This window comes from Triturus cristatus, chromosome 3_2, assembly GCF_964204655.1.
Source record: "Triturus cristatus chromosome 3_2, aTriCri1.1, whole genome shotgun sequence".
Taxonomy (NCBI): domain Eukaryota; kingdom Metazoa; phylum Chordata; class Amphibia; order Caudata; family Salamandridae; genus Triturus; species Triturus cristatus.
This window is the reverse complement of record NC_140584.1, coordinates 685,707,006-685,732,499: the sequence shown is the minus strand read 5'-3', so window position 1 is coordinate 685,732,499 and position 25,494 is coordinate 685,707,006. Positions and strand designations below refer to the sequence as shown.

At 44.2% G+C, this 25,494-nt stretch overlaps 1 protein-coding gene across 4 annotated transcripts in view; it reads right to left on the bottom strand.

Moving 5' to 3' along the window:
* MAP3K13 (mitogen-activated protein kinase kinase kinase 13) overlaps positions 1–25,494 on the bottom strand; it is a 408,282-nt gene that overhangs the window by 139,574 nt on the left and 243,214 nt on the right. For all 4 annotated transcript variants that reach the window (XM_085648731.1, XM_085648730.1, XM_085648732.1 and 1 more), the window contains 2 exons: positions 14,689–14,872; positions 5,049–5,240 (listed from right to left, as the gene is read on the bottom strand). In XM_085648731.1, coding sequence (XP_085504857.1) covers positions 5,049–5,240; positions 14,689–14,872 — 376 coding nt within the window. The remainder of the gene's footprint in view (positions 1–5,048; positions 5,241–14,688; positions 14,873–25,494) is intronic.

Here is a 25,494-nt window from a genome sequence, read left to right as displayed (position 1 = left end):
ATTACCTAGAATCCTCTGCAAACTTCAAACTTTAGGTACAAAAATCTATTTCTTCACTTTTCTGTGACAGACTAATCCAGAACTTTAGACAAATGGCTTAAGTCCAAATGATCCAATATTCCCACACACTTCCTGATAAAACGTGTACCTCATATTTGTGTTTGGGCCTATTACAGAAGAGAAGAACTGGCCAAAATTGTAAATGCGTGAAGACGACATTGACATTATATTAAATTCACACAGGCACATAATTGCCCTGTGTCTGTTAGTTATGATAGGCCCACACACATACGTGCAATACTTTTGTTAATGGCAGAAGTATGGGAACACCAGTTGATGTGTGTTTTGCTGTTCCTCACATTCTCTGAAGCTCGTAACAGAAATGTGAGGAAATTATTTTTTTAAACAATGTTTGACCTATACAGGGAATTCTGGGTAAGAAAAAGTGGTGGTATCCTCACAAGCCACACCACCCTAGACTCCTCAAAATGTCTACCACTCAGAAATGTCTGGGGTTGCTCAATTTCCCTGGTTGCCAGATGACCCAAATTGTTGTGTGTCGATTTAGATACTGTATGTAAGTTTCCCGATGTATGTCCTTATATAGGCACAATTCGCATTGCCCATATTTAGGCATAGAAATCCTACCCTTATTTAGGCATTATCAATGCTAACCAAATACAGGCATGGCCACCTACATCCGTTCATCTACGTCACAACGAGTCCTTGAAAAACCAGACTCTTAAGCCTTTAGGACTTCCCCTTGCTTGGATATTGATTTCTCCAAGAACTCATTTATTATGCATGAACATCTATTCCTTAGGGGTTCATTCATGACGTTCTTCTGCCCGACTTTTACGTCAATACTGGCATTCCTAAACACCTTCAAGGTATAAATATACCTTCACTTACCATGGCAAACCACGGTTCGGCTGCCTACTTGCACGACGCGGCTCGCCACGGCAAGTTCGGAAGGAAGTCAAGTTCCCGCCTGACGCACTGACCAGATGCTGTCATCCTCCTCGAAGAGAATCCAGCTCCAGTGTTTCTGACTCCCCTTGCGGGGTGTTAGAAATGGAGACTCGGAAAGAGATTCCAACCTCACTCATTCTAAGGTATGGAGGGGACTAGAACCTAGAGGTTTGAGACAATCTCATATGCAGATGACACCCAGCTTATTTTCAAAATTAATCCTAACGCAACCACAGAACCCTTACGTTTCGCTTCCGGAATGATTACCATTTCCAACTGGATGACAGATAACTTTCTCCATTGGAACCCCAGCAAATCGGAAATCCTGTTAATTGGGAAGGCTCCGCTTTTCTGGTCCGAGAAGTGGTGGCCGCCTGAGCTGGGCACTGCACCAGTACCCAAACAAGTAGTGAAAAACCTGGGGTTTAAACTCAACCAGACCCTCTCCATGAAGGATCACGTTGCAGCAATCTCTAGCTCCTGTTTCTTTAGCCTTCGACTACTACGGAGGATCCTCCCTTTTCTCCCCATCAAGCACCGTAGAACACTAGTCCAGGCCATGGTGATCTGCCGCCTCGATTATGGTAACGCTCTGCTGGCGGAACTTGGCCCAACACTGCTAAAAAAACTTCAGGTTATTCAAAATACCGCTGCCCGAATGATCGTAAATCACCCCGCAGGTACGCCATCAGCACCGCTGCTTTTTGACCTGCACTGGCTCCTTATTTCGAAAGGAGCACACTTCAAGACCTGTTGCCTTACGTATAAGGCCTTAAACGGTAAAGGTCCCCAATACCTGGCAAATAAACTAATAAAAACTACCTCTACTCGTAACTTAAGATCAAATGTTCTGGAGCTCCTGAAGACCCCCCTCATCCGGCATACCCGCTCTGGGGGCAGGGCCTTCTCATATCTTGCACCGCGTTACTGGAACGCACTTCCCATCTGCATACGCACCTGCCCTTCCTTTGCTATTTTAGGAAACAACTGAAAACCTTCCTATTCTGATCTCTTAGAGTTTCTACCTATTCTGACGTGTCTGCCCCCCTTACCTTCTCAGCAGACCACTAGGTATAGCGCCGAGATGCCCCAGGGTGAGTCGCGCGCTCTATAAGTGCCCATAACATAACAGAGGGACTTTTGGCAAATCTTGGCAACTATAGCTAAATGAGACTATAGACAAACAGCACCTACTTCTTACCTCGTACTACACTTAGGTTAGGTACACTGGGGTAGAACTAGCTAGAAGCATCAGATGAGTATTAACATTTTAGCCTGTGTTATTTATGTATGTATTTTTATGAATATCTGTCATAGCTACAAACCATGCTATTGCAGTATTATTTTATCTTACTGCTAACGCTGTACATATTATACTTTGCATTATGTCTTAGGATTGTAGCAGTTCATATCTCTTGCACGAGAAATAAGACTGTTCTATAAACCCTTTTTATTGAAAACGCCCATCTATCTATTTCTGTGTAACTCTGTAGAAACGAAGCATGCACGACTGACTGAGTGAAACTGTTACCTATTGTTTCCACGATTCTGAGATTTTTCAGATTCTAAGGGAAACAAAGTTGTCATGTTTATGCGGTTGTCAGAAAACTAATCCCTTCTTGTTTAATCAAGAAGTTTTCTAGTGACCTCTGAGTTAGATGGCACACACAAGTAATTACGTTTAATGTACTCGATAGAGACATACTGACCTCAGTCCTATGTCAAAACTATAGTGTATGTTATTCCAATGGGCAGAGCCTATCAGGAATATAGGAACTGCACTACAAAATCTAGACAAGTGAGTCTGTGTCCGATGGAGAAGCTGGACGCCGTTTGGAATTTTTCTGTGCCTCAGCTCACTGCTGGGATGCAAATGTGTGTTTTTGCACCCATGCAAGGAATCATGCACTTTTTGGACTTTTGCGTAGGCTAAGATAAGAAAAAAATGCAACCAGCATCTGGTCTCTTTTCTAGGGTGCAGAGGTGCCCACCAATGGGCTGGGTACGGTTTACATTGTCATTAGTGTAAGAAAAAGGCAAAAGCATCTAGCTCCTTATTGGGGCACAGAAGTGTGTGTGCCGCCCAGGAAGAAGCCCAGTACAGGAGACTAAGAAAAAAGAGGTTCCTCGCTGGGATGCAGAACTGTTTGTATATGCCCCACCAAAGAGCTGGGCACTGTGTGGATTTTTTTCTGCGGCAAATTAAAAAAACCTTGTGTCCGGACTCTTCACTAGGGTACAGAGTTGTGTGCCTGTGCCTTGTGCGGTTTGGATTTTTTCTGAGGCGAAGGAAAATTTCAAACAGCATAATGCTCCTTGCTTGGGAACAAAGCGGTGTGTCTTGGACCCAGACCTGGATTCTCTGCGGGTTTTTATTTAGGCTAAAGAAAATACAAACAGTGTCTGACTTCTTGCTGGGGCACAGACACAGCTCCTTCATCTCTGAATGCTTCTCTTGCACATAAAAGCATTCGGAGAGGAAAAAGCTGTGTGAAACCAAATCAGGAAGTGGTGGTTGGACAGGGCAGGATTAGAAACAATCCTAGTCCATTCCCTTCCCATCTCCACCTGCTGGTTTATTTCCTCTGAGGATGGGTTTGGAAGTAGTGAGAAGCGGGTGATAGGAGTGTGAAATGAGCAGAATTGCTCCTCCAGCCAACTGATAGTACAACATTACAATACAAAACTACACAGGTATAATTTTTTTCAGGGTGTGCCCTCTACTGTGGCTAGTGCTAGTTGTGTGCCAATATAATGTCTACTACTGGTCAAGTGTACTAAACACTCAAATGCAACAACAAATGACTTGGTGCACTGCAAAGGCAATAAATGGCACTCTGGGAAGGCTTTCAATACGTGTCTATTAACTGTTGTAAAACAACTCTGCTGACTCCCACCTTGTGGCCAATATCTTCCACTCATGTTTCAAGTTGGTATTCTTAGTTATTTGCATGCCTCCATATTCTCCTTCTGCTATGACTGAATGGGTGATGCAAATCCATCTGTTGCTTTTGAGACTCTGACACTGATGGACACCCTCTCTTTAATAAACCTCCTCATGTCAAATCTCTTCTAGACTAAAGATGCTTTGGGTTTTTTGGGTACCTGTTAGTACCCAACCCATACCCTATCCTCCACTTTCTTTACACACTATAATAGCTAAATAATGTTCGGTCTTCCCCCTATAGTCTTTGAACTCATGGTGACAGTTCGAATGAAACCCTTTCAATCCGTGACTTGGTACAACCATCTCGCCCTCTGGTCCTCTTTAGCGCCTGTAGTTGCCCTAAAAGCATCTTCTCACATTATTTTCACCATATCGCATTTTCACACTTTCAGACACTTTCTTGATTGCTATATTTCTATATTGTTTTGGTTCATCCCTCGAAGCTCCCTCTAGCCAAACCTGCTATACTGTGGCAAGGAGGCATTTCTTGTGCATACCATACCGCTGTCCTACATTTTCTAAATTAAAAGCCCTGAGACTTCTCTGAACAGCAGCATTTATTTTAGGGTCTAGCTAAGAAGCACAACACACTTGGCATACATAATGTAGACCAATCATACTGCAAATTGCCCTGCATCAGTTAAGTTCAAATCACACAATTTGCAGACCTGGCATTATAAATTGCTCTTAGTACAAATGTCATGAGAAGTGTTGTAAAAAAAAGAATCTAAAACCATGAACCAGGGTGAAAAACCTTGCATGCCCACCTTAACTAACTTGTCAGTAATGTGATCCCTAGATATGTTTTCTAACGGCGGAGACGGAGTAGCCTCTGCCATCATCATACTATGGTCTGCCCAAATTTAAATTGAGTGGGAAGACCATAATCTTGGCGGGGAGGGAACTCTGGCCGCATTGCAACACAGTTCCCTCTACGCCAACACATAAATCAGGCCCATAATTTTTAGAATTATTTTCTTTTGTACAAGAATATCTTTTTGTAAATAAATTTGTTATGACAAGTCGTGTAAAACTGGGAAATAAACTTAAATGTACATACTTCAATCACATAAAATTTAAATTAAAATATGATCTAAGATATTGACATTGCAAGATTGCTGAAGCTTACTTTGGAGATTTGAGGTCCCGGTGAATGATCTTGTGCAAGTGTAGGTAGCTCATCCCACTGGCAATACCGGAAGACCAATCCACCAGCAGGTGAGGGGTAACCTTGCGGCCTGCTCGAAGAACTTCATAGAGCTGCCCATGTGCACAATACTCCATTATGATGCAGTAACATGGTGCCTGGGTGCAAACAGCCCTGCCAAGAGAAAAGTGTACCTCTGTTATCACAGATGAAAATGCTGACTGCTATATCATTATTACCATCAGTGTTTAAAGTGCAACATGAAAGTACACAGCTATACAGCTCGACCAAGCCTTTGTTTGCAGGGTACACTATGTAATACTTGCAGGATTCACAACCCACTGTAAAATGTATCATTCATCAGAATTAGCTCTGATCCTAGACTAATGTCTGATGGGCTTCTCACTGGTGTAATTTCACCAAATATTCATTTGCACGGGGACACAGTTTGCCCTCCTTGTGGTACAGAGATAGGGGAAGCACATGCACTTTGGCACGTGTGACATCACTCTTCCACTACCTATCGGTTAATGCCGATCTTCATGAACATCCGGCTGAAAAGTAAGTGTGCGCGTGATGGGGGCGTCTCCTCTGCCTTTAGACAGGAAGAGGAAGAGAGCTAAATAACAGGAAGCCTTCTCTCCCGGGTGCCTACTAGCTGGAAGAAATGTAAATTAGTGCAATTGATTAATCACAAAATGTAAAGCCTATTTGAGGGCCAGTACAGGCATTAAATTGATGAAGTCAGTTGAATCCTCAAGGTGATAAAGATGTATTCTTTTGAGAGGTAATGTAAAGGATGTTACCAGCTGAGGTCCGAATTACAGTTCTTTTAATGGACACTAAAAAAAATGTTTGAACTAAGTGCAGTCTGATTGTGATCCAAAAATAGATATTTTGAACCACTTCTTTTATCTCAAACACCAAATCTTTTTGCACATTTTGCAGCAGCCCATCTTATAAAATGTGTAATATATTTATAAACCAATGCAAAATATTGTTAATACTTTCTGTTACAGGCTGGGGCATCATTGAACTATAAATACACAAGCCAATATTCCCCACCAGCCAAACAGGATTTTGTTTCTGTGACTCGGGTTACACACATAGACATGTGCAGTAATCGCATTAACCAATTGAGGGTTCATAACGTAAAAGGGTCCATTTGCCACAGTTTGTTAATCAACTTTATTGGTTTCTTAAACAGGGAAAACCCAGCAGCAATCAAATACAGCATTTCGCAGCAATTGTAAGACGTCTTCATGTTACCGATACAGAAAAGGCACCTGGAATACATAATTACAAAGAAGACAAAATAAAGTCTCGCACATAACTCACAATCCCACGAATGAGGTATTAACATGCTAGTGACCCCAACCATTTGCCCCAAACTTTACAATATTTCGCCGGGCACCCTCTCACCTCGTACACAAGTCTGTCCTGTGCTGCGCACCAGTCCACCCCTCTACGCCATTTCTTTATGGGAGGTGAGGCAGGATTCAACCAGCTGGCTTGGCCACCATCATGGCTGTGTTTAGAAATAATTTGTCAACTGTAGACCCATCCAACCCATCTGTGATTCCCAGGAGCACATTTAACAGCTTATGTGGGACCTGCCAGCCCAGAACCTATGCGAGCTCCTTCTCTTTAGAGTCCCAGTATCGTGTAATGATAGGGCAGTTCTATACCAAGTGAAAAAATTCTGCTTGGTGCCGGTTGCAGCGTGGGCATGATGCATTGGGTCTTAGCCCAACACCCATTTGCCACAGTTTATCTTACATTTAGTAATTTAAGGAGTGTGTTTAGTATGCTGTTGCCTGGAAGTGGAAGTGAGAGGCCAACAAAATAGTTGCAGTATACGGTTTAGTTTTTGCCACGTCTTTGACCCTGCCCCCACACCTACCGACTTAGCCCCCACTGCACTCAGGATCACAGTTCCCACACGTTAAACTGACTATTCTTAAAACTAGGAAAAATACCTTCTTGGTTGTGGAAGTGAGGCCTGCAGTTCCTGGCAGTTTTTTGCGTTAGGGGGTTGGTACATAAAAGTGCCAGTGTATCTTCTCCAACGGGTGCAGAGATTCATGAAGAAAATCATCTGAAAGTTCAGTCACATGAACAAAGGGCTTGGTGGCAACCTCTTGTGCACAGTAAATGACATGTTATTCTCGAACAGCATTCATACAGTGTGGAAATTAGGTTCTGAAACACTTCCCCCTTATGACAGGACTGCTCAGCTGAGATGAAAGCGGCAGGACTACTACACTGGAGGGAAATGGTGGCTTCAAAAGCTAATCAAGGCTTTCATTACAAGCATACACAACAGCTAGTTGGGGTCGGGGAGTTTATAATTTACTTAGGTGGAGGCTCCTCAGACAGACAACCTTGATTAACTGAATACCACAACATAATCTGCTGGCTAGGTCAAGACGATGTGGACATTAATATCTTCCACATCCGAAAAAAGATTATAGAACACATGAGAGCAATTAGGCATGTTGACCACAATTACCCAGTGGCCAGACATTTTGAGAAATATCATTATAAAAAAGTGAGCTCACTCTGTTTTTTGGCCTCAACAGGATACAAGATTGAAATCAGAGGAGGTGATTGACTAAATAAATTGGGAAGGATGGAATCAATGTATATAATTGAATTAGGCACCAAAGAACCCTTAGGCCTCAATAAGTACAAAGAGCTGCATGTACACATATGATGAACAAGGTAGTTTTCAGAAGATTTATACACACATAATGTGTCAGGGGGGCACCCCTTTTGGACGCTTGCAACCAGTGTGGCAGCCATTGCTTTCCTGTGTATCACTAATTGCTAGAAAAAAATCATATGGCAGAAGTCATGTGGGGCATCCAAGGTGTCAAATTTAGGAGGGACCGAGCCCACTGGGGTTACATAATTAGATATACTGTAAGATATTGATTTTATTGAACACACATGCAGATCTATAGTGAAATCTCTTCTCTTTGGGAGCCGATCAAGTGCATTTGATTGGTTGCATATGTATATCCCCATGATTCAGTGTCATTGTTTATAGTCCATATTCTGATAATATTCTGATGTATTCATGACCTTTCAAGTTCCCTTATGGTTATTAAATGGACGTCTGGTTCCTCCTGTCTCTTCCCTTTCTCCACTATTTCCCTTCTCACTTCCATCCCACATACCAGTCGAACCAACCTATGGTGGATTAGAGATAAAGTTGTATTCATCATTATATGCACTTAGATTATATAATTATGTTCTGGTGTACCTTTGCTGGATGAAATATTTGATTATATCGGATGCTGCAGCAAGTCCATTCTCCATGCTGATTATGTTATCTAAAGGCACTGTACTTCATTATTTGCTAGGTATATAAGCACATGGAATATAATGAATTATGAAGGTTGTATATTATTTTTATTTGTAAAAAGCATGTATATATTGGGGTCAGAGATTCACCCTCATGGAATTTAAATATGAGCATGTAATTTGCTATAAGGTGTGGAGCAGGGATATCCTTTTGTATCTATACACCTCAACCGTGTTTCTATGTCGACTGAGTATTAAATTGTAGATTTTGCACATCCTATTGTTTCTACTATTTGGAAATTAGTGAGTAGTGCTGTGATCAAGTAACACTTCACATTATATTCCTCTTATTTTGCTGTGAAGGCTTTAGAATCTCATAAATAAGAAATATATGATGAATATTTCTTTCATGTCAAATGTATTTCTATGGTGGATGGAGCCCAGCAATTAGTTTGCCAAAAGCGTCACTGGGAGTTTGGTGACTAAGTGTGGAGATCCAGGAGTGCTGGTGTTAACCTCCTTTGTGTGGGCATCTCACACACACACACGCATCACACACACACACACACACGCAACACACACACACACACCCCCACACACACACACACCCATTATAGTTGGGCTCAGGTTCACTCACACAAAACCAGTGAAAGTCAGCAGTTATAATATATTACTTATGCCCCAGCAGTCCACTGCTTATGACCTCACATATTACATCACTCAAGACATGGTCAGTGGCATTACTGATGAAATCACTGATAGCATCACAGATCACATCATCCAGTGAGTGTCTTTTGAAAACATTTCTGAAACTTAAATATATATAGTAAGCTACTGCATAAGTTAAATTACTATTCTTTCTGTACTACTGAGTGATACTATTCCTAACATATGTGATCTGAGTGGTTGTGTGATTTTCTGTATCAATGTTTGCGTGGCTGTATGGGTATGTGAGTGGGTGTATGAGTGAGTGTATGGGTGAATATGTGGGTGTGTGAATAGCTGCATGGGAGAATAAGTGGGTGTGTAACTAGCTGTATGGGTGAGTAAGTAGCTGTGTGAGTGGCTGTATTGGTAAGTAGCTGTGTGAGTGGCTGTATGGATGCATGAGTTAGTGTGTGAGTGGCTGTATGGGTGACTGAGTGGCTGTGTGAGTGCCTGTCTGGGTGAGTAACTGGGTCTATAGGTTGCTGTATGGGTGAGTGATTGGCTGTTTGAGTGGGTGTTTGGTTAACTGAGTGGGTGTGTGAGTGGCTGTATTAGAGATTGAGTGTCCGTGAGAGTGCTTGTATGGATGTGTGAATTGGTATAAAAGGGGGTGTAAGTGGGTGCATGAGTGGTTGTGTGGGAATGTGCATGAGTGGTTGTATGGGTGACTGAGTGGCTGTGTGAGTAGGTGTATGGGTAAGAAAGTGGCTGTGTGCATGGCTGCATGGGTGAGTGAGTGGGTGGTGAGTGACTGAATAAGTGAGGGGTGTGTGCACAGTTGTATAGGTGTGTGAGCGGATGTATGAGTGGTTGTGTGGATGAGGTCATCAGTGATGTTAACTGGTGAATTATACTGTTTTTATTTTACATTGTCTTTTTGAGGGGGAGAGGGAGAGTGAAATCTGAGCCTAACTATAACTTCCCTGTAAACTTTGTTTTCTTCAGTGAAATTGTACGTTTTTTAAAATGTTACTCCTAACTATAAAGTCCCTGTAATTTCTATGTTTTTAAAAAAAAACGTCTCTAACTGTTGCCTGTCGCCTTTTAGAGTGGGTGTGTGAGTGGCTGTATGGCAAGTGAGTGGGTGTGACTGGCTGTATAGGTCTGTGAGTGAGAGTGTTTTGGTGGGTGTGTGAGGGGCTGCAAGGGTCAGTGAGTGGGAGTGGCTCTATGGTTGTGTGAGTGGCTGTATGGGTCTGTGAATAGATGTGTGAGTGGCTGTATGGGTCTGTGAAAGGATGTGTGAGTAGTTGTATGGGTCTGTAAGTGGTTGTATGGGTTGATAACTGAGTGTGTGTGAGTAGGTGTGTGAGTGCCTGTGTGGGTCTGTGAGTGGGCGTGTGAGTGCCTGTGTGGGCCTGTGAGTGGGTATGTGAGCACCTATATATGCTTGTGAGTGGGTATGTGAGTGGTGCTATGGATTGTGGGCATTATCATACTAAGGGTTTTGAAAAGGGAGAACCATGGAATCTGCTCTCACCAGGAGATGACACGAAAGAAAACACTCATCACAGTCACTACACATCAGATTGTTTTAATAGATTAATTCACCTCCATTAAGGATTTACATGTGGAAAACAAGAGGATGCACACTTGCTTTGCCTTTGCGAAGCTCAAGGAGTTAGGATCATTTGTGCTTTACAGAAGTTGAGCTTCAAATGGGCCACATGCTGTGTTTGTATTTGAAAGTGCTTCACGTTGAGGTTTAATTTCTGTAAAATGAGCATCAGGGCCATAATGAAACCTCATAGTTTCCAAGAAGAGTGTACAGTTTTGCTGAAAATATCAACCCAATTGGAGTACTTCCTACTTTTTAATTAGTAAGTGCTACCTTACTGGGTAAATGGCTTGTGCATATTCTACACTACAGCTACATAAAGGACCACGAGGTAATGTCTCCAGTGACCTGGTGTGTAAAGTAATTTTGGCAAAGTGATTGTTCCTGCAGCGTCTTCATCCAAAAATCTATGATAACATGAATCCTCGTCAAGAGAACACAACAAGACTACAAAGAGGAGAATCTCCATCAAACAGAGGTACTTCCTCTTAACTATATGAAGCAAGTGCTTCTTTGTTTGGTGGAGATATCCTTGTATTCCTCTGCATCAAATACACAGCACCAAAATTGGTGGGAATAGCGCTCGGGGGCATTTTGATAAACTGTCCATAAACATGGGAAAAGGTGGGAAGACCTTTGCATCCCACTAATGAAAACGGGTGGTGGCCAAATGGGCGGAGATTGCAGATGATTTTGGGCATGTGCATACTCAGGATAATAGGAGACCCATGGTCTCTATTCTTATTTTTTTTCCAAAAGGCGGATTTCAGCTCTGGGGACCCCATCCCCAGGGCATAGCCAAACATTTAAGGGGGAGTGGGATTGTGCGGCCCCCTCCTGTGGTCGATGTTGGCCCTGGTGACCCACCCCCGGGACCCAGACTCTTGCTCCTGGGTGACCTAGACCCCACCAGGGCACAAAGTGTGCTAAGTTGAGGACCGTGGGGGGAGCCTCAATGCCATGCAGTCACTGCCAGCTCCCCACCTCCAGCGGGAGTCCGCATTGCTCCCACACTTAGGGGGCAGCAAAAAGTGCTGCTCCCTGCATGTGGGGGCATTTTTTTCATCTGTTTATCTGCCGCCAGCGAGTGGGAGAGGGCTTACTGTTTGCTCTCACTTGGCGGGAGCTGTCAAAGCAAACAGGTATGTCCCAAGGGTGGGTTCCCCTGTATATAAGGAGCCAACCCCGGCGGAGCTATCTCGGGGGCCATTAATGGAACCAAGACGGGGCCTTCTGCCCCGCTCATATCGTTTTCAAGGGCCTGCCCCGAAGAGGTGGGGGTCCCCGGGGCCAAGATTGGCAATGGGGAGGAGGGCCTCGTACGCCCCCCTTCCCTTATTTATACAATATAGAAGCTCCTGGGACCAGGCTTACCCAGGGGACCATATTTAAATAAGCACAGAAGGCCGTGCTTGTTTTCCACTGCGAATTCACGAATCTGTCATGATTTTTGCAGCAAATTGGTTTTTGAAAATGCTTTTCAGCCCCGACGGGGTCCCTGCATGACCCCACCACCAGGCCTAGGTGGTTCAAGGTATTTCTACCCTGCCCCCTTCTCTTTTTTTAGTATTTTTGTTTGGGACTCGGCTGCTGGAGGACTGCCCGGGTGCCTTCCGCGGCCCCGACATGACACCCGCTGCCCCTTTGGCGAAGGAAAAATCCGAACTTGTGTGCGGCCTGATGGGTGCTGTGGCCCAGCCGGGCCTTATCGCCGGCTGTCTGCCAGCGTCCTGCTGAGAACCGCTGGATGTACTGCGGCTAAACGGTGGGCTGAGGTGGGGGCGCCCGGGGCTGCCTCACCAATGACCAGGGCCTGATCACAATGAATTTGCTACCACCTTAAAGGTAAGGTGCCAAGGACATGGGACTATGCGGTGTTTCTGTAGGCTGGGTCCACACCACTGACTTACCAGTCATTGCCATGCTGGTACACGGGCCGACCAAGACCCTCCATCCAGATGCCACTCCACTCACAAACTTCTACATGGACTGTGTTTTATTGGTTTTTCTTACCTGTTTTCTTTCCCTTAATGTTCCCTTTGTTGAATAGTTTGGGGGTCCTGTTCTGGACGGGCCCTGAGTGGGTAACTGTCCTGGGGGATATTGTGTTCTTCACTATTGTTATGATTCCATGAGTTACTCTACTAGTTTCCAAGATGGTATTCACCACCTGTCTGCATGCCACGGATCATCACAGCACTTCCTGGGCACTCATGGGCTTGTTTGGGGGTGGGATGGAGATTTGTGCACCCCTTCCCTCAATGGTATGACTCGCATGGCTGGCACACAGGTTGACACACATGTTCCCCAATACCACATTATTACCTGGAACGTGATGGGCATGGCCACACCAGTGAAGCGTTACCGCATTCATGCTTATCTCAAGAGGTGACATGTTCACATAGCTATGCTCCAAGAAACACATCTTACTGCCACCGAGTTAAACAAACTCCATACTAAATTGAGGGGACAGGTGCACAGCACCACAGCCTCCTCCTTTGCCTGCAGGGCGCTAATATGGATTGCATCATGAGTAATTTATGTCGTGACCACACAGAAGGTGAACACAGCAGGAGATATTCTGCCTTACAGAGACAGGCAGATTGGACTACTGTTTAGAATCACTCATGTTGAAATATAAACTTATTCTGAGCACAGCATATTAATAAGTTAAATTATTTATTGACATACCATTACATATCCTACGGTTGGTGCTGCGAAGTGCTGAAACAGTTATTATTTTATAGGTAGCAGCATGTTTTCTTATTTTTTATTGCGTAGGCATTCCTGCTTTAGGTTTAACTCTATAATAACTGATAAAACCCCACTGAAAGCGAAATAACCCATATCAGACTGATAAACATCTGCACGTCCATAGACTAAAATGCCTTTTAATCTTCCTGATGGAGCCAGCATAATGTGGCTTTGTTAAATAAGGCAGCAGTTAGAAAGACTGGTCAAAGATTACTCCATTTGCATGTATTTTGTTGTTTAGAGATATCACTAAAATATTTTTCCTTCTGTTTCCTACTGTTTTGTGTGCTTGAAATAAAAATGCACAGTATCAAACCATGTTTTCTGGTCTTTAAGAAGTCCTTTTAAGGCTGAAGTTACATTACTTTATAATGTTCTTGAGCACGAAGAACATTTCCATGCCCCACCCATCTCAGAGTGGCTGAACGGAAAGCCACATATGCCTTCTGCTCCTTCTTCACAGCGTTTGTTGCATTTTATGATTCAAGCCACAGTTATGGGCCACAAAGATACAAAGGCCATCATTCTAATGAAGTAGGGAGAAAATGTATTAGCTACGATTACCCATTTGAAACTCTTATTGAGTAGGTGAAATCTCTGTGTTTGGAAAGATGCAATTTCACAAGTTGTACCCAGAAACTCTGAGTCACAATAGTTAAATCAATCATTGATCCAGGTTAGCAATCGAGGAGAGAAGTAGTGAATGAAGCACGTAGAAAAGAAAAAGGGCTATATGTGTCTCTTTTCAAGTCTCTATGAAATCTCACCTAAGTCGAAATCCAGGTGACCCATGTATATGGGTGGAATTAGTGATAGTATTGCACTGAAAAAGGGCAATATGGAGATAGGATAATTGTATGAGTACTGCAGGCGCTGCAGACGTATTGTAAAACAATCTAGAAAGAGTCATTCTTGTGTGAAATCTAAATCACTTGCCAGTACAGCATGGGTGACAGATGAGAGCGAGTTTGGACAGTTTAGTTAAGAAGCATTGCTGTGCATAACACTCCCACTGCTCCCCAGTCTTAATCAAGGTTAATCAAAGTCCAATAGAAGCTTTAAACACACTTGGTGGAGGGTGCCGCACCATAATGGAAGTGGAAGAGTGCCGCTTCAAAGGCAGCTGCATTGATATTTTTGACACTCAAAATGCTTTCACACCTTTTGTATGTGGGTTTTGAAGGTTATTGATGCCTGCCTTCCTAAAAAAAGAAATGTGTTATTCTCCACAAAATGCTTGTACATTTTATAATCAGGTTTGCCATTTAAAATAATATACCAGTCATAACCTACTTGAAAGCAATGATGTTAGGGTGCTTCAATTTCCTCAGATGTTTTATGTCTGTTTCCTTCTGTTGTCTCACTTTCTTGATGGCTACTTCCTCACCTAGAAACTTGCCCAGAAATACAGCCCCTTGGGCACCACTGCCCAGCCACTGAAGCTCCGAGATCTCTTCAAATGGAACTTCCCAGGTATCTGGCAATGAAAATGTAATGTACTCGTTTAAAAACATAAACATGCTCTGTGAATTATAATAAACAATCACTTGATTTTCACTTAAATGTTTTTTTTTATATCATAGCATATATTGATCTTTTCATTCATTCAAATAAAATTAAGCACAATCATGTGGCCATTTAGCACCTAGGAGATCTGATAAACCAGCAGTGCATTTCAATATACCAATGTTAAGACTTCCTAGCGTTCAAAAGCAACATAACTTTAAACCACAAACCAACAGCATCGTGAAAAATGACAATATGTAATTCAACATGCAAAGGCCTTCTATCAAAACAAGTTACAAATAATATCACTTACAGTAAAGCAAAGTTACGCTCCCCATCCAACCAACTAAAAAGGTGTCAAAAGAGTGCTAATGGGCTGCCAAACATCACAGAAAACTCTAGATCATTTCTCTCAACTAGTCATTGGGTCAGGTATGTGAAGGAACCAGTGTACCTACAGATAAAATTTGATCTTACTGCTCAACATGCTTCAATCACACTCAAGACAAACAGACTATCGTTGTTAATTCATTGAATTTACATATAAGTAGCGAGCCAGTCTTCAAAAGCCAGATGCAGAGATACGGGAATACTTGCAACCATGACCTCCACAGTTGGGCAGTGATGCCACCTTTGTGAGCACCCGAGGTGCAGCGGTGGGGCAGAAGGAAAAGATGGCAAGCTGAAATGCTTGCAGCCCACCTTGAACTGCAGCTAGCACCTGTGGGCCTGAACAATGGAGATGTGAAATTAGGTCCAGCTTCATCAACCAGTCTCCGGGGCCATTGCAGAGAGAACCTGGGTCAGTGTGACCAACCCAAATTTGTTTCTTGTGCATGATGGCCCTGAGAGTGACGGTTTTGGATAGGACAGGGTCCTCAAGCCTTCTTCTGCACGAAAAAGTAGTGGGAATAACATCCAGACCCTACTTCAGATGCTGGAAACCTCTCTATGGCTCCTTTGGCTAAATGAGCCTGCAGGTCATGATGCACAATGGACAGATGGTCCTTTGCAAGTTGCTATGATGTGGGACGCAGGTGTAATGGATTAAAAAGGAATGGCAGGGCATAGCTCCGTTGGACAATTTGGAGGACCCACCTGTTGGATGTAATGCCCTGCCACCCCGACAGGAAGTGGCTGACTCTGCCTAATATTGGGGGCTGCCTGCCACTAAGGGCACACTAAAGAGGTTTGGAGGCCAACGTCAGAGGGGCAGAACTTGTTATGTACTCTAGTCTTGATGGCCTGGTTATTACCGGCTGGGCCCAAGGCCTTAACCCAAAGAATGCTGGGGGGCCAGTTGCGCGGGCTGCAGGCCTGGTGTCCGTACAATCCTAAAACCTGTAGTCTTGGGGGTTGACATGTTGATTTGCACACTTGAAATATTTGAAAGAAAAATCACTTCACAAAGTGAAGAAAAAAGAGGAGTGGTGCTCCGGATCGATTACTGAAGGTGCAGAAATAAGGAACTGGCGTTAGCGCACATAGGTAGTGCTGCTATGCGGCTCCATTTGTCACTTCTGGAACAGATCGACGTTTGGTATGGAACTGCAGGGCGCCACCTAGCAGCACGCAGGAGCACATGTTTCTAAGTTTCCAAATCCAGTTTGGGAATATTCACAATGTGTGGAATCTGCGGTTAGAAGTATCCATCAGAAAGTACAAATTAAAAAGATAGGATTAAGATTAATGGGGCAGCGAACAGAGAGACAGTTTTGAAAGATCTAAAATTGTACATTCTCTTTTGGGATGTCCTCAGCAGTGCTTAATGTATGAAAGAAAGAGGACTGTTGCCCGAAACACTGCTCAGAGGCCCAGCCGTTGCAATTAAACTATGGCGGAATACCAATGCTGGTAGTTTTAAACCCACCTCATACCTCTTTAATCGACTACCAGATATTCTAGCTCCCTTTATCTCACTCCTGTATGTTCCTGCTTTCTCCTTTTGAGACGGTTTTGCCGTCTTTCTCTTCCTTGGTCTTTCTAATCTGTGTAATCTCCCTCTCTTGCGCTCTGTAAAATAAATGATGACAAAAACATAAGTGCCGTGGACCCTCACCGGCAGCCACTGGTCAATTTAAGCACTGGGCCTCAGTGTATTAGTTGAATGCGGAGCAGACTAATGGATATGGCAAGGTGCTCAGTACAATCCAGCTGTAGGGTATGTTTCCATTGGATGGTTGGTGATGTCAAGAAGATCATGAGAGTTTGGCCAAGGATGTTGCTGGTTTTTTCATGCTTGAGATCTCTGCAAGTTGGAAGGAGGGTGATCTGGGCATGTGGTAATTTGAGAATTCATCTCTGAAGTTCTTTTTTTCTGTCTAGTAGGCCTCTACATGAGATGGAAGGTGGCAGACTTAGATGTGGGGAGTGGGAAGTGATATCTGAGAACTCCATTTCTACTTGCTAAGTAGCAGCGAGGCCTTCTTCCATCTTATGTGCTTATTCTGCATGCTGGAGGTCTGAGAACATGGGCTCTAGGGCATGGGGTAAGCAAGGTATCTGTGTTGAGCAGTGCATCAAGCTGATGACAGGTCTTGAGGTCTGTGACATCACAAGCGTGGAGTACTGCAGGCCTTACGTCAGTGAGTGTGAGTTAGAGTGGGTGTGTTTTAGTTTGAGGGTGTGGGGTGGTTAGTGGGATATGTTTGAGGTTGGGTCTATGTGTTGTGAAGCTGCAGTGTCTGTGTTTGTATGGCCTAGATCAGGGTGTAATTTTGGGGATTGGTAGTTAGGGACACTGAGCTACACACATGATAGGACATGAACTTGTAGGTACTTGCCGAGACTGCAGAGGAGCAGGGGTTCTGGCCTTAAGCCTTTTCTGGCCTTTGGAAGCACAAACAGACATTGTTCTGGTCTATGCTTGCCCTTAGCTTGGGATGCCTGGGCAGTGGAAACCCTGAGCAGCAGGCTGAAGTAGGAGAAAAGGCCAGAAGTAGGAACTAATGCTATGACTTCCTATCTGACTTTGATGATGGTTTTGGTGGGAAAACTGTGATGTCACTTTCTGTAGAGATGGAAGCTGGTACATGCGGTGCTGTCACTTCATTTAAAGATGGGTACAGGGAACCGCAGTGATTTCACTTCCCTTAGAGATGAATGCTGTGGAATCTGAAGAGCTGAGGTTTCCCCTGCCGGTGATTACCAAGAGCGATAACGCCTGCAACGCTGGAGCTTTCCTTGGTCGAATGTTGGCAGCAAGCCGTCGATATTTAACAGGTGAAAAATGTCTGGTTTTATTTCCGAGTGGAAATTGCGAAATCTGCATGTTGGGTGTGATAAATAGCATATGACCCTCAAGGGCACTTGTAATCACATCCAAACAGTAAGTAGAGTCAAAGCTAAAAGTCTGGAGAAACTCAGAGAAACTTGAAACGGCTGTGGTACCTTTAATTCCCTGGGTCCTGGATTGCTACCCCTTTTACTCGTTTATGAAGCCAGCCGTGCAAATAGAACTCGCGCTAGTTGTACAAGTTTACTGTTTGCCAATGCATTTTGCATTAAATAGATTACATAACACAGACTCCGTTTTTAAAAGGCAAAGTGTAAGTCGTATCCGTTTATAATCTGCAATGCTGAATTCAACTGAGTCACATACAATACCATCTAATTAAAGAAGACAATGAGGACAATTACAAGTAGGCAATACGCATAGCTTTACATGGTGCTGACATCAGCTGTGTGAACTCTTCTGCCAGGATGGCGGCCTGCTCCTAGAAAAGAACAAGGATGCTGTTCTACGCTTCCCATCCACATGACTCCCTCTGCTTGAGACAGTTTGACAAACATACAGTTCAGACAAACACATAACCAGCCACTTATCGCAAGACAATAAACACTTTAGACCCAAACAGAGACAATGGGCATAACAAGCCTTCGTATGAGCTACTGTGCATTGCACTACCACCTCACAGAAATACAATAAACCTCTTACAGTTGTGCTAACATGCTAATTCAAATGTTGCTGGAAGGAATTTTGAAAAAAGGTTTAACACAATAAAAGGCAGCATGAACTATATAACGTTTCACAACCATAGCCAAATGCTAGCAGTAGTAAATCTTACATTTTCTAAATTTGCTTCTCCTTGATAAGGGAAGGGGGTCCAACCCCTGGAAGGAGGGGGTGAGGGTGGTGCGGCGGAAGATACAGTGGATAACAACACTGGAGAAAAATTTATAGTGTCTTACAGACCGCTACACAACCCATGTCAATGTTACAGGCCAATTACAACTGCCATTAAAGATTAGCAAAGGAACACTGAAAAAACACATGAAGCTTCCTGTTTCTACTTTATTGTATTTTAATGGTGAAAGTCTGATCTGCACCATAAAATGTCAATCCGCCTCTCCACATCCCAGAAGCCTACCCAACTCGCAAGGCGACCTGCAGTCAACTTAAAACATTCTACCCCACCTTCAAACGCCTGGAAGGCTCTGCATTCACCTACATCCAGGGGAAAAAACAAACGTTACCCAAACCTACGCGTCAATGGTACTGGGTATACAAAATGCAAAAGTGGGGAAGACCGCTGCTTCTTCGCCACCTTTCTAGAACAACAGCCACAGTTTCATGCAATTCATGTCTAAAACGTAAACGGTCACCTCTTCTGACCAATCATCTCTCATGTAACTGAAGTAAATGCACTATAACGGGACATCGAAGAAAAAAACAAAACATTACAACTCCGACATGAAACATTTAATGCTTTTGCATTATGCTAGGCGATGAGCATTTGTGTAGCACAATTCTATGGCTTATGTGATCTTGTAGCACTTTTGGAATGCGAGCACTCTTCCACGTCTTTCTGCGAGTTCTCTTTGACAGGAATCCGATGCTCTAGAATCATGGTGACTGGTCAGTGAGGTGAGGATCCGATAATTCTATCCATTTTTTGGTGATGGTATATTATGTGGATTGTGCCAGCGCCCCCCGGTTTTGTCATTTTATTCATACCATAAGGCAGTCATCTATTGCCTGGACTGAAGTGCTTTTTTGTTAGAAGGCGTTTCTGGTCAGTTACATGGTACAGAACTATGGGGGAATGGGTGTAGTGGGATTTTAAAAAGCATTTTCTGGTGGTTCTATGTAAGAGGTGAAGAGTGGGAAGTGTTGGGAGTGGTAATTCCTTGCAAGCTATAACCTAGGTGTTGTGTTGGCAGCATCATGGTTGGGATGAGGGGATGAGGGGTGACTATAATGTACTTTTTGCTATGCCCGGTTATGTTGTGTGAGGTGTTTTTCTAATTGCATAGTTGTGATGCTTTATTGTGTGCATAATGGGGTCAAGTATTCTGCTAGAGCAGGGGTCTTCAACCTTTTCTGCAATAAGAGCTACTTATGTTCAATAAAAATCATCCCAAGCTACTAATAGTAGTGATGTAAGAGTGACCATCCCATCCATGATTGTCTGCAGTAATTACATGAGTGCATTAGACAGGGTTCCAGCAGTAAAGTAAAAAAGGCTTGGACAAATTTAATTGAAATATTACATATCTAATACATAAAGGCTATTGCTGCAATCCCCTTGTCACCAAGTAAAAATATGAGTAAAATACCTCTCTAACTCAAATAATAACTTTAGATATATTTTTAAAATTCAACCATTTTTCTCCAAACCTCAGCTTATGATTTCTGAAAACACACACATATTCATCTTGAATACATTCTTTTTAATTTTGGTACACATATAATAATGCAACTAAGCAAAAGCTTCTATGTTAGTCGGCTGGGTTGCACAGAGAAGAGATACTCACAGGTAGCTGGAGAGCCACTACTAGCTCACGATCAACTCGTAGGAGACACCTGTGTTAGAGTATATATATGTGTGTCTAATCCAGGTGAATGATAAACTCTTTTGAGGTATAATTGATAGTGTTACGTACAAGTCATGAGCTACCTGATGATATAGCATACAAGAGCTAAGTTGTTTATTTGTAAAGCTGTGTTGTTTATTTGTGATATGTTCTCAGTGTGAGTAGAGCAGTAAATACAGACATTATAACTACACAATTGAATTACTCTTTGATGATATAAGCTGTGGGATGTAAACCATAGCAAGCATGTATTGAATTAGAACACCAGAATGTTATGATGTTGTAAAGTAAGGTGTGAACTAACACATGTGGATGATGCACTATAATATGATGTTCTGTCCATCAGTCAGTCCTATACAACGTATGGTAAGCAAATATAGGTCAGTGGCTGTGCGCTTTATGAGCAAAGAGAGCAAATAATGTGTGGGGAAGGTCCAGTGGTAGATGAAAGGGGTGGAAATTATATATGAAGAGGCAAAGCATTCTCATCCTTCAAAAGAAGCTAAAACCATAGAAACAAATTAAGGTAGGAAGGAGAGCCTCCCAGATCCAATAGATCACCCAATGGTTAGATGGGGAGAGACAAGAGGAAATGGGAGTAGTGGGCTCTTCACCCCATATAAGTGTCTTGGTGGCAAGACTGCTACATCCGGCGGTTGACATCCCTCGCTGCTGAACACAGCGTTGCAATGTTGGAGGAGATGTGTGCACTAGTTTTCTAAGTTTACACAGTTTGTAGTTTGTTAAATTGCTTGCCTTCTTAGATCCCTACCCTGTGAGGTTAACATCCCCTACAAATATGGTTAAATGAAAATTTGCTGAGATGTCCACTCTGTGCACATAAAAGGGGTATTCCAGGAACCATGCAGAACTCATGAGACTGTTTAGATAATCGTTACAACAAACAAATGATGGACGGAATGCTGACAATGCATACATTCTCCCCCAGTCAAGAGATCTGGGTTAAATCCATCGTTCTTTTGCCCACTACACCACCCCAGTTTAGACATGGCCATATGCAAATCAGTCTTGACCCTGTGCCTCATGGGAACAGTCCAGCCCGAACTGCCATGCCATGTCTTCCCTGGACCGGAATCAAGCATCCTAGGACCGGTTTCTGGCTATCAGCCGTCATCAGCCAGGATAGCTTGACTCCAGTGGCGTAGTGAGCACGGGTCCCACGTCTGGGAATACCCATCCCACTTAGGGCGAAAAGCGTTACAACAAACAAATGATGGACGGAATGCTGACAATGCATACATTCTCCCCCAGTCAAGAGATCTGGGTTAAATCCATCGTTCTTTTGCCCACTACACCACCCCAGTTTAGACATGGCCATATGCAAATCAGTCTTGACCCTGTGCCTCATGGGAACAGTCCAGCCCGAACTGCCATGCCATGTCTTCCCTGGACCGGAATCAAGCATCCTAGGACCGGTTTCTGGCTATCAGCCGTCATCAGCCAGGATAGCTTGACTCCAGTGGCGTAGTGAGCACGGGTCCCACGTCTGGGAATACCCATCCCACTTAGGGCGAAAAGCGTTACAACAAACAAATGATGGACGGAATGCTGACAATGCATACATTCTCCCCCAGTCAAGAGATCTGGGTTAAATCCATCGTTCTTTTGCCCACTACACCACCCCAGTTTAGACATGGCCATATGCAAATCAGTCTTGACCCTGTGCCTCATGGGAACAGTCCAGCCCGAACTGCCATGCCATGTCTTCCCTGGACCGGAATCAAGCATCCTAGGACCGGTTTCTGGCTATCAGCCGTCATCAGCCAGGATAGCTTGACTCCAGTGGCGTAGTGAGCACGGGTCCCACGTCTGGGAATACCCATCCCACTTAGGGCGAAAAGCGTTACAACAAACAAATGATGGACGGAATGCTGACAATGCATACATTCTCCCCCAGTCAAGAGATCTGGGTTAATTCCATCGTTCTTTTGCCCACTACACCACCCCAGTTTAGACATGGCCATATGCAAATCAGTCTTGACCCTGTGCCTCATGGGAACAGTCCAGCCCGAACTGCCATGCCATGTCTTCCCTGGACCGGAATCAAGCATCCTAGGACCGGTTTCTGGCTATCAGCCGTCATCAGCCAGGATAGCTTGACTCCAGTGGCGTAGTGAGCACGGGTCCCACGTCTGGGAATACCCATCCCACTTAGGGCGAAAAGCGTTACAACAAACAAATGATGGACGGAATGCTGACAATGCATACATTCTCCCCCAGTCAAGAGATCTGGGTTAAATCCATCGTTCTTTTGCCCACTACACCACCCCAGTTTAGACATGGCCATATGCAAATCAGTCTTGACCCTGTGCCTCATGGGAACAGTCCAGCCCGAACTGCCATGCCATGTCTTCCCTGGACCGGAATCAAGCATCCTAGGACCGGTTTCTGGCTATCAGCCGTCATCAGCCAGGATAGCTTGACTCCAGTGGCGTAGTGAGCACGGGTCCCACGTCTGGGAATACCCATCCCACTTAGGGCGAACAGCGTTACAACAAACAAATGATGGACGGAATGCTGACAATGCATACATTCTCCCCCAGTCAAGAGATCTGGGTTAAATCCATCGTTCTTTTGCCCACTACACCACCCCAGTTTAGACATGGCCATATGCAAATCAGTCTTGACCCTGTGCCTCATGGGAACAGTCCAGCCCGAACTGCCATGCCATGTCTTCCCTGGACCGGAATCAAGCATCCTAGGACCGGTTTCTGGCTATCAGCCGTCATCAGCCAGGATAGCTTGACTCCAGTGGCGTAGTGAGCACGGGTCCCACGTCTGGGAATACCCATCCCACTTAGGGCTGGGTTCAACACTCCGTCCATCATTTCCTTTGGTTTTTGCTTTGTTCGCCATGAGTTGGCAGGGTATGCTCAGACGTGAGTCCCTTGCTCACTTTGCCACTGGATTCAAGCAAGCCTGGCTGAAGACGGCTGAAATGCCAGAAACCGGTCCTAGGAAGCTTGTTTCCGGTCCAGGGAAGACATGGCTTGGCAGTTCGGGCTGGACTGTTCCCATGAGGCACAGGGTCAGACTGATTTGCATATGGCCATGTCTGAACTGGGGTGGCAGAGTGGGCTAAAGAATGGTGATGGATTAAACCCAGATCAGTTGACTGGGGGTGAGTGCTTGCAATGTTCAACACTCCGTCCATCATTTCCTTTGGTTTTTGCTTTGTTCGCCATGAGTTGGCAGGGTATGCTCAGACGTGAGTCCCTTGCTCACTTTGCCACTGGATTCAAGCAAGCCTGGCTGAAGACGGCTGAAATGCCAGAAACCGGTCCTAGGAAGCTTGTTTCCGGTCCAGGGAAGACATGGCTTGGCAGTTCGGGCTGGACTGTTCCCATGAGGCACAGGGTCAGACTGATTTGCATATGGCCATGTCTGAACTGGGGTGGCAGAGTGGGCTAAAGAATGGTGATGGATTAAACCCAGATCAGTTGACTGGGGGTGAGTGCTTGCAATGTTCAACACTCCGTCCATCATTTCCTTTGGTTTTTGCTTTGTTCGCCATGAGTTGGCAGGGTATGCTCAGACGTGAGTCCCTTGCTCACTTTGCCACTGGATTCAAGCAAGCCTGGCTGAAGACGGCTGAAATGCCAGAAACCGGTCCTAGGAAGCTTGTTTCCGGTCCAGGGAAGACATGGCTTGGCAGTTCGGGCTGGACTGTTCCCATGAGGCACAGGGTCAGACTGATTTGCATATGGCCATGTCTGAACTGGGGTGGCAGAGTGGGCTAAAGAATGGTGATGGATTAAACCCAGATCAGTTGACTGGGGGTGAGTGCTTGCAATGTTCAACACTCCGTCCATCATTTCCTTTGGTTTTTGCTTTGTTCGCCATGAGTTGGCAGGGTATGCTCAGACGTGAGTCCCTTGCTCACTTTGCCACTGGATTCAAGCAAGCCTGGCTGAAGACGGCTGAAATGCCAGAAACCGGTCCTAGGAAGCTTGTTTCCGGTCCAGGGAAGACATGGCTTGGCAGTTCGGGCTGGACTGTTCCCATGAGGCACAGGGTCAGACTGATTTGCATATGGCCATGTCTGAACTGGGGTGGCAGAGTGGGCTAAAGAATGGTGATGGATTAAACCCAGATCAGTTGACTGGGGGTGAGTGCTTGCAATGTTCAACACTCCGTCCATCATTTCCTTTGGTTTTTGCACTGTTTAGATAATGTCAAAGTATGAATGGCTTTATACCCCACAATTTGTGCTGATGACAAATGAACAATTCATGTAACTGAGGTATGTTTTTTTTCCTCTCTTAACACGGTGGAAATAATTGCTTGAACAAAATGTAAGTTGAAATGCCAATGAAATAGGTTTTTTCAAAAAGGTAGGAGAGAGCTATCATGGAAATAGCCTTGGTCAGAGGAGAACAATCTCACAAAGCATTACATCGACAGCTCTCTTTGTTTAGTGGTGTCAAACAATCTGTCCAATAACTGCAGAGCAGCTACCATCCTGCACACGCGTTCCTTTACTATGGGACACGCGTGGACTCTTTCCACTTTAATATGCTTGAGACAGACCAAGGATCCTGCCATGAACACAGAACAATGATCCATCCCTCCCCAACAAGTCCAAAGCGTACTCTCAGCAAGCGACCATCCTTTTAGCTGGGCAGAGCCATGCATATATCGGAGTACAACAAGTCAGCCCATAGGAAATATAAATCGTACAGGTTTTTGTTGCCAAATGCACTTATGGAGCACGCATAGGTGCACAGAGTATACACTGTAATATTTCTGGTTTGA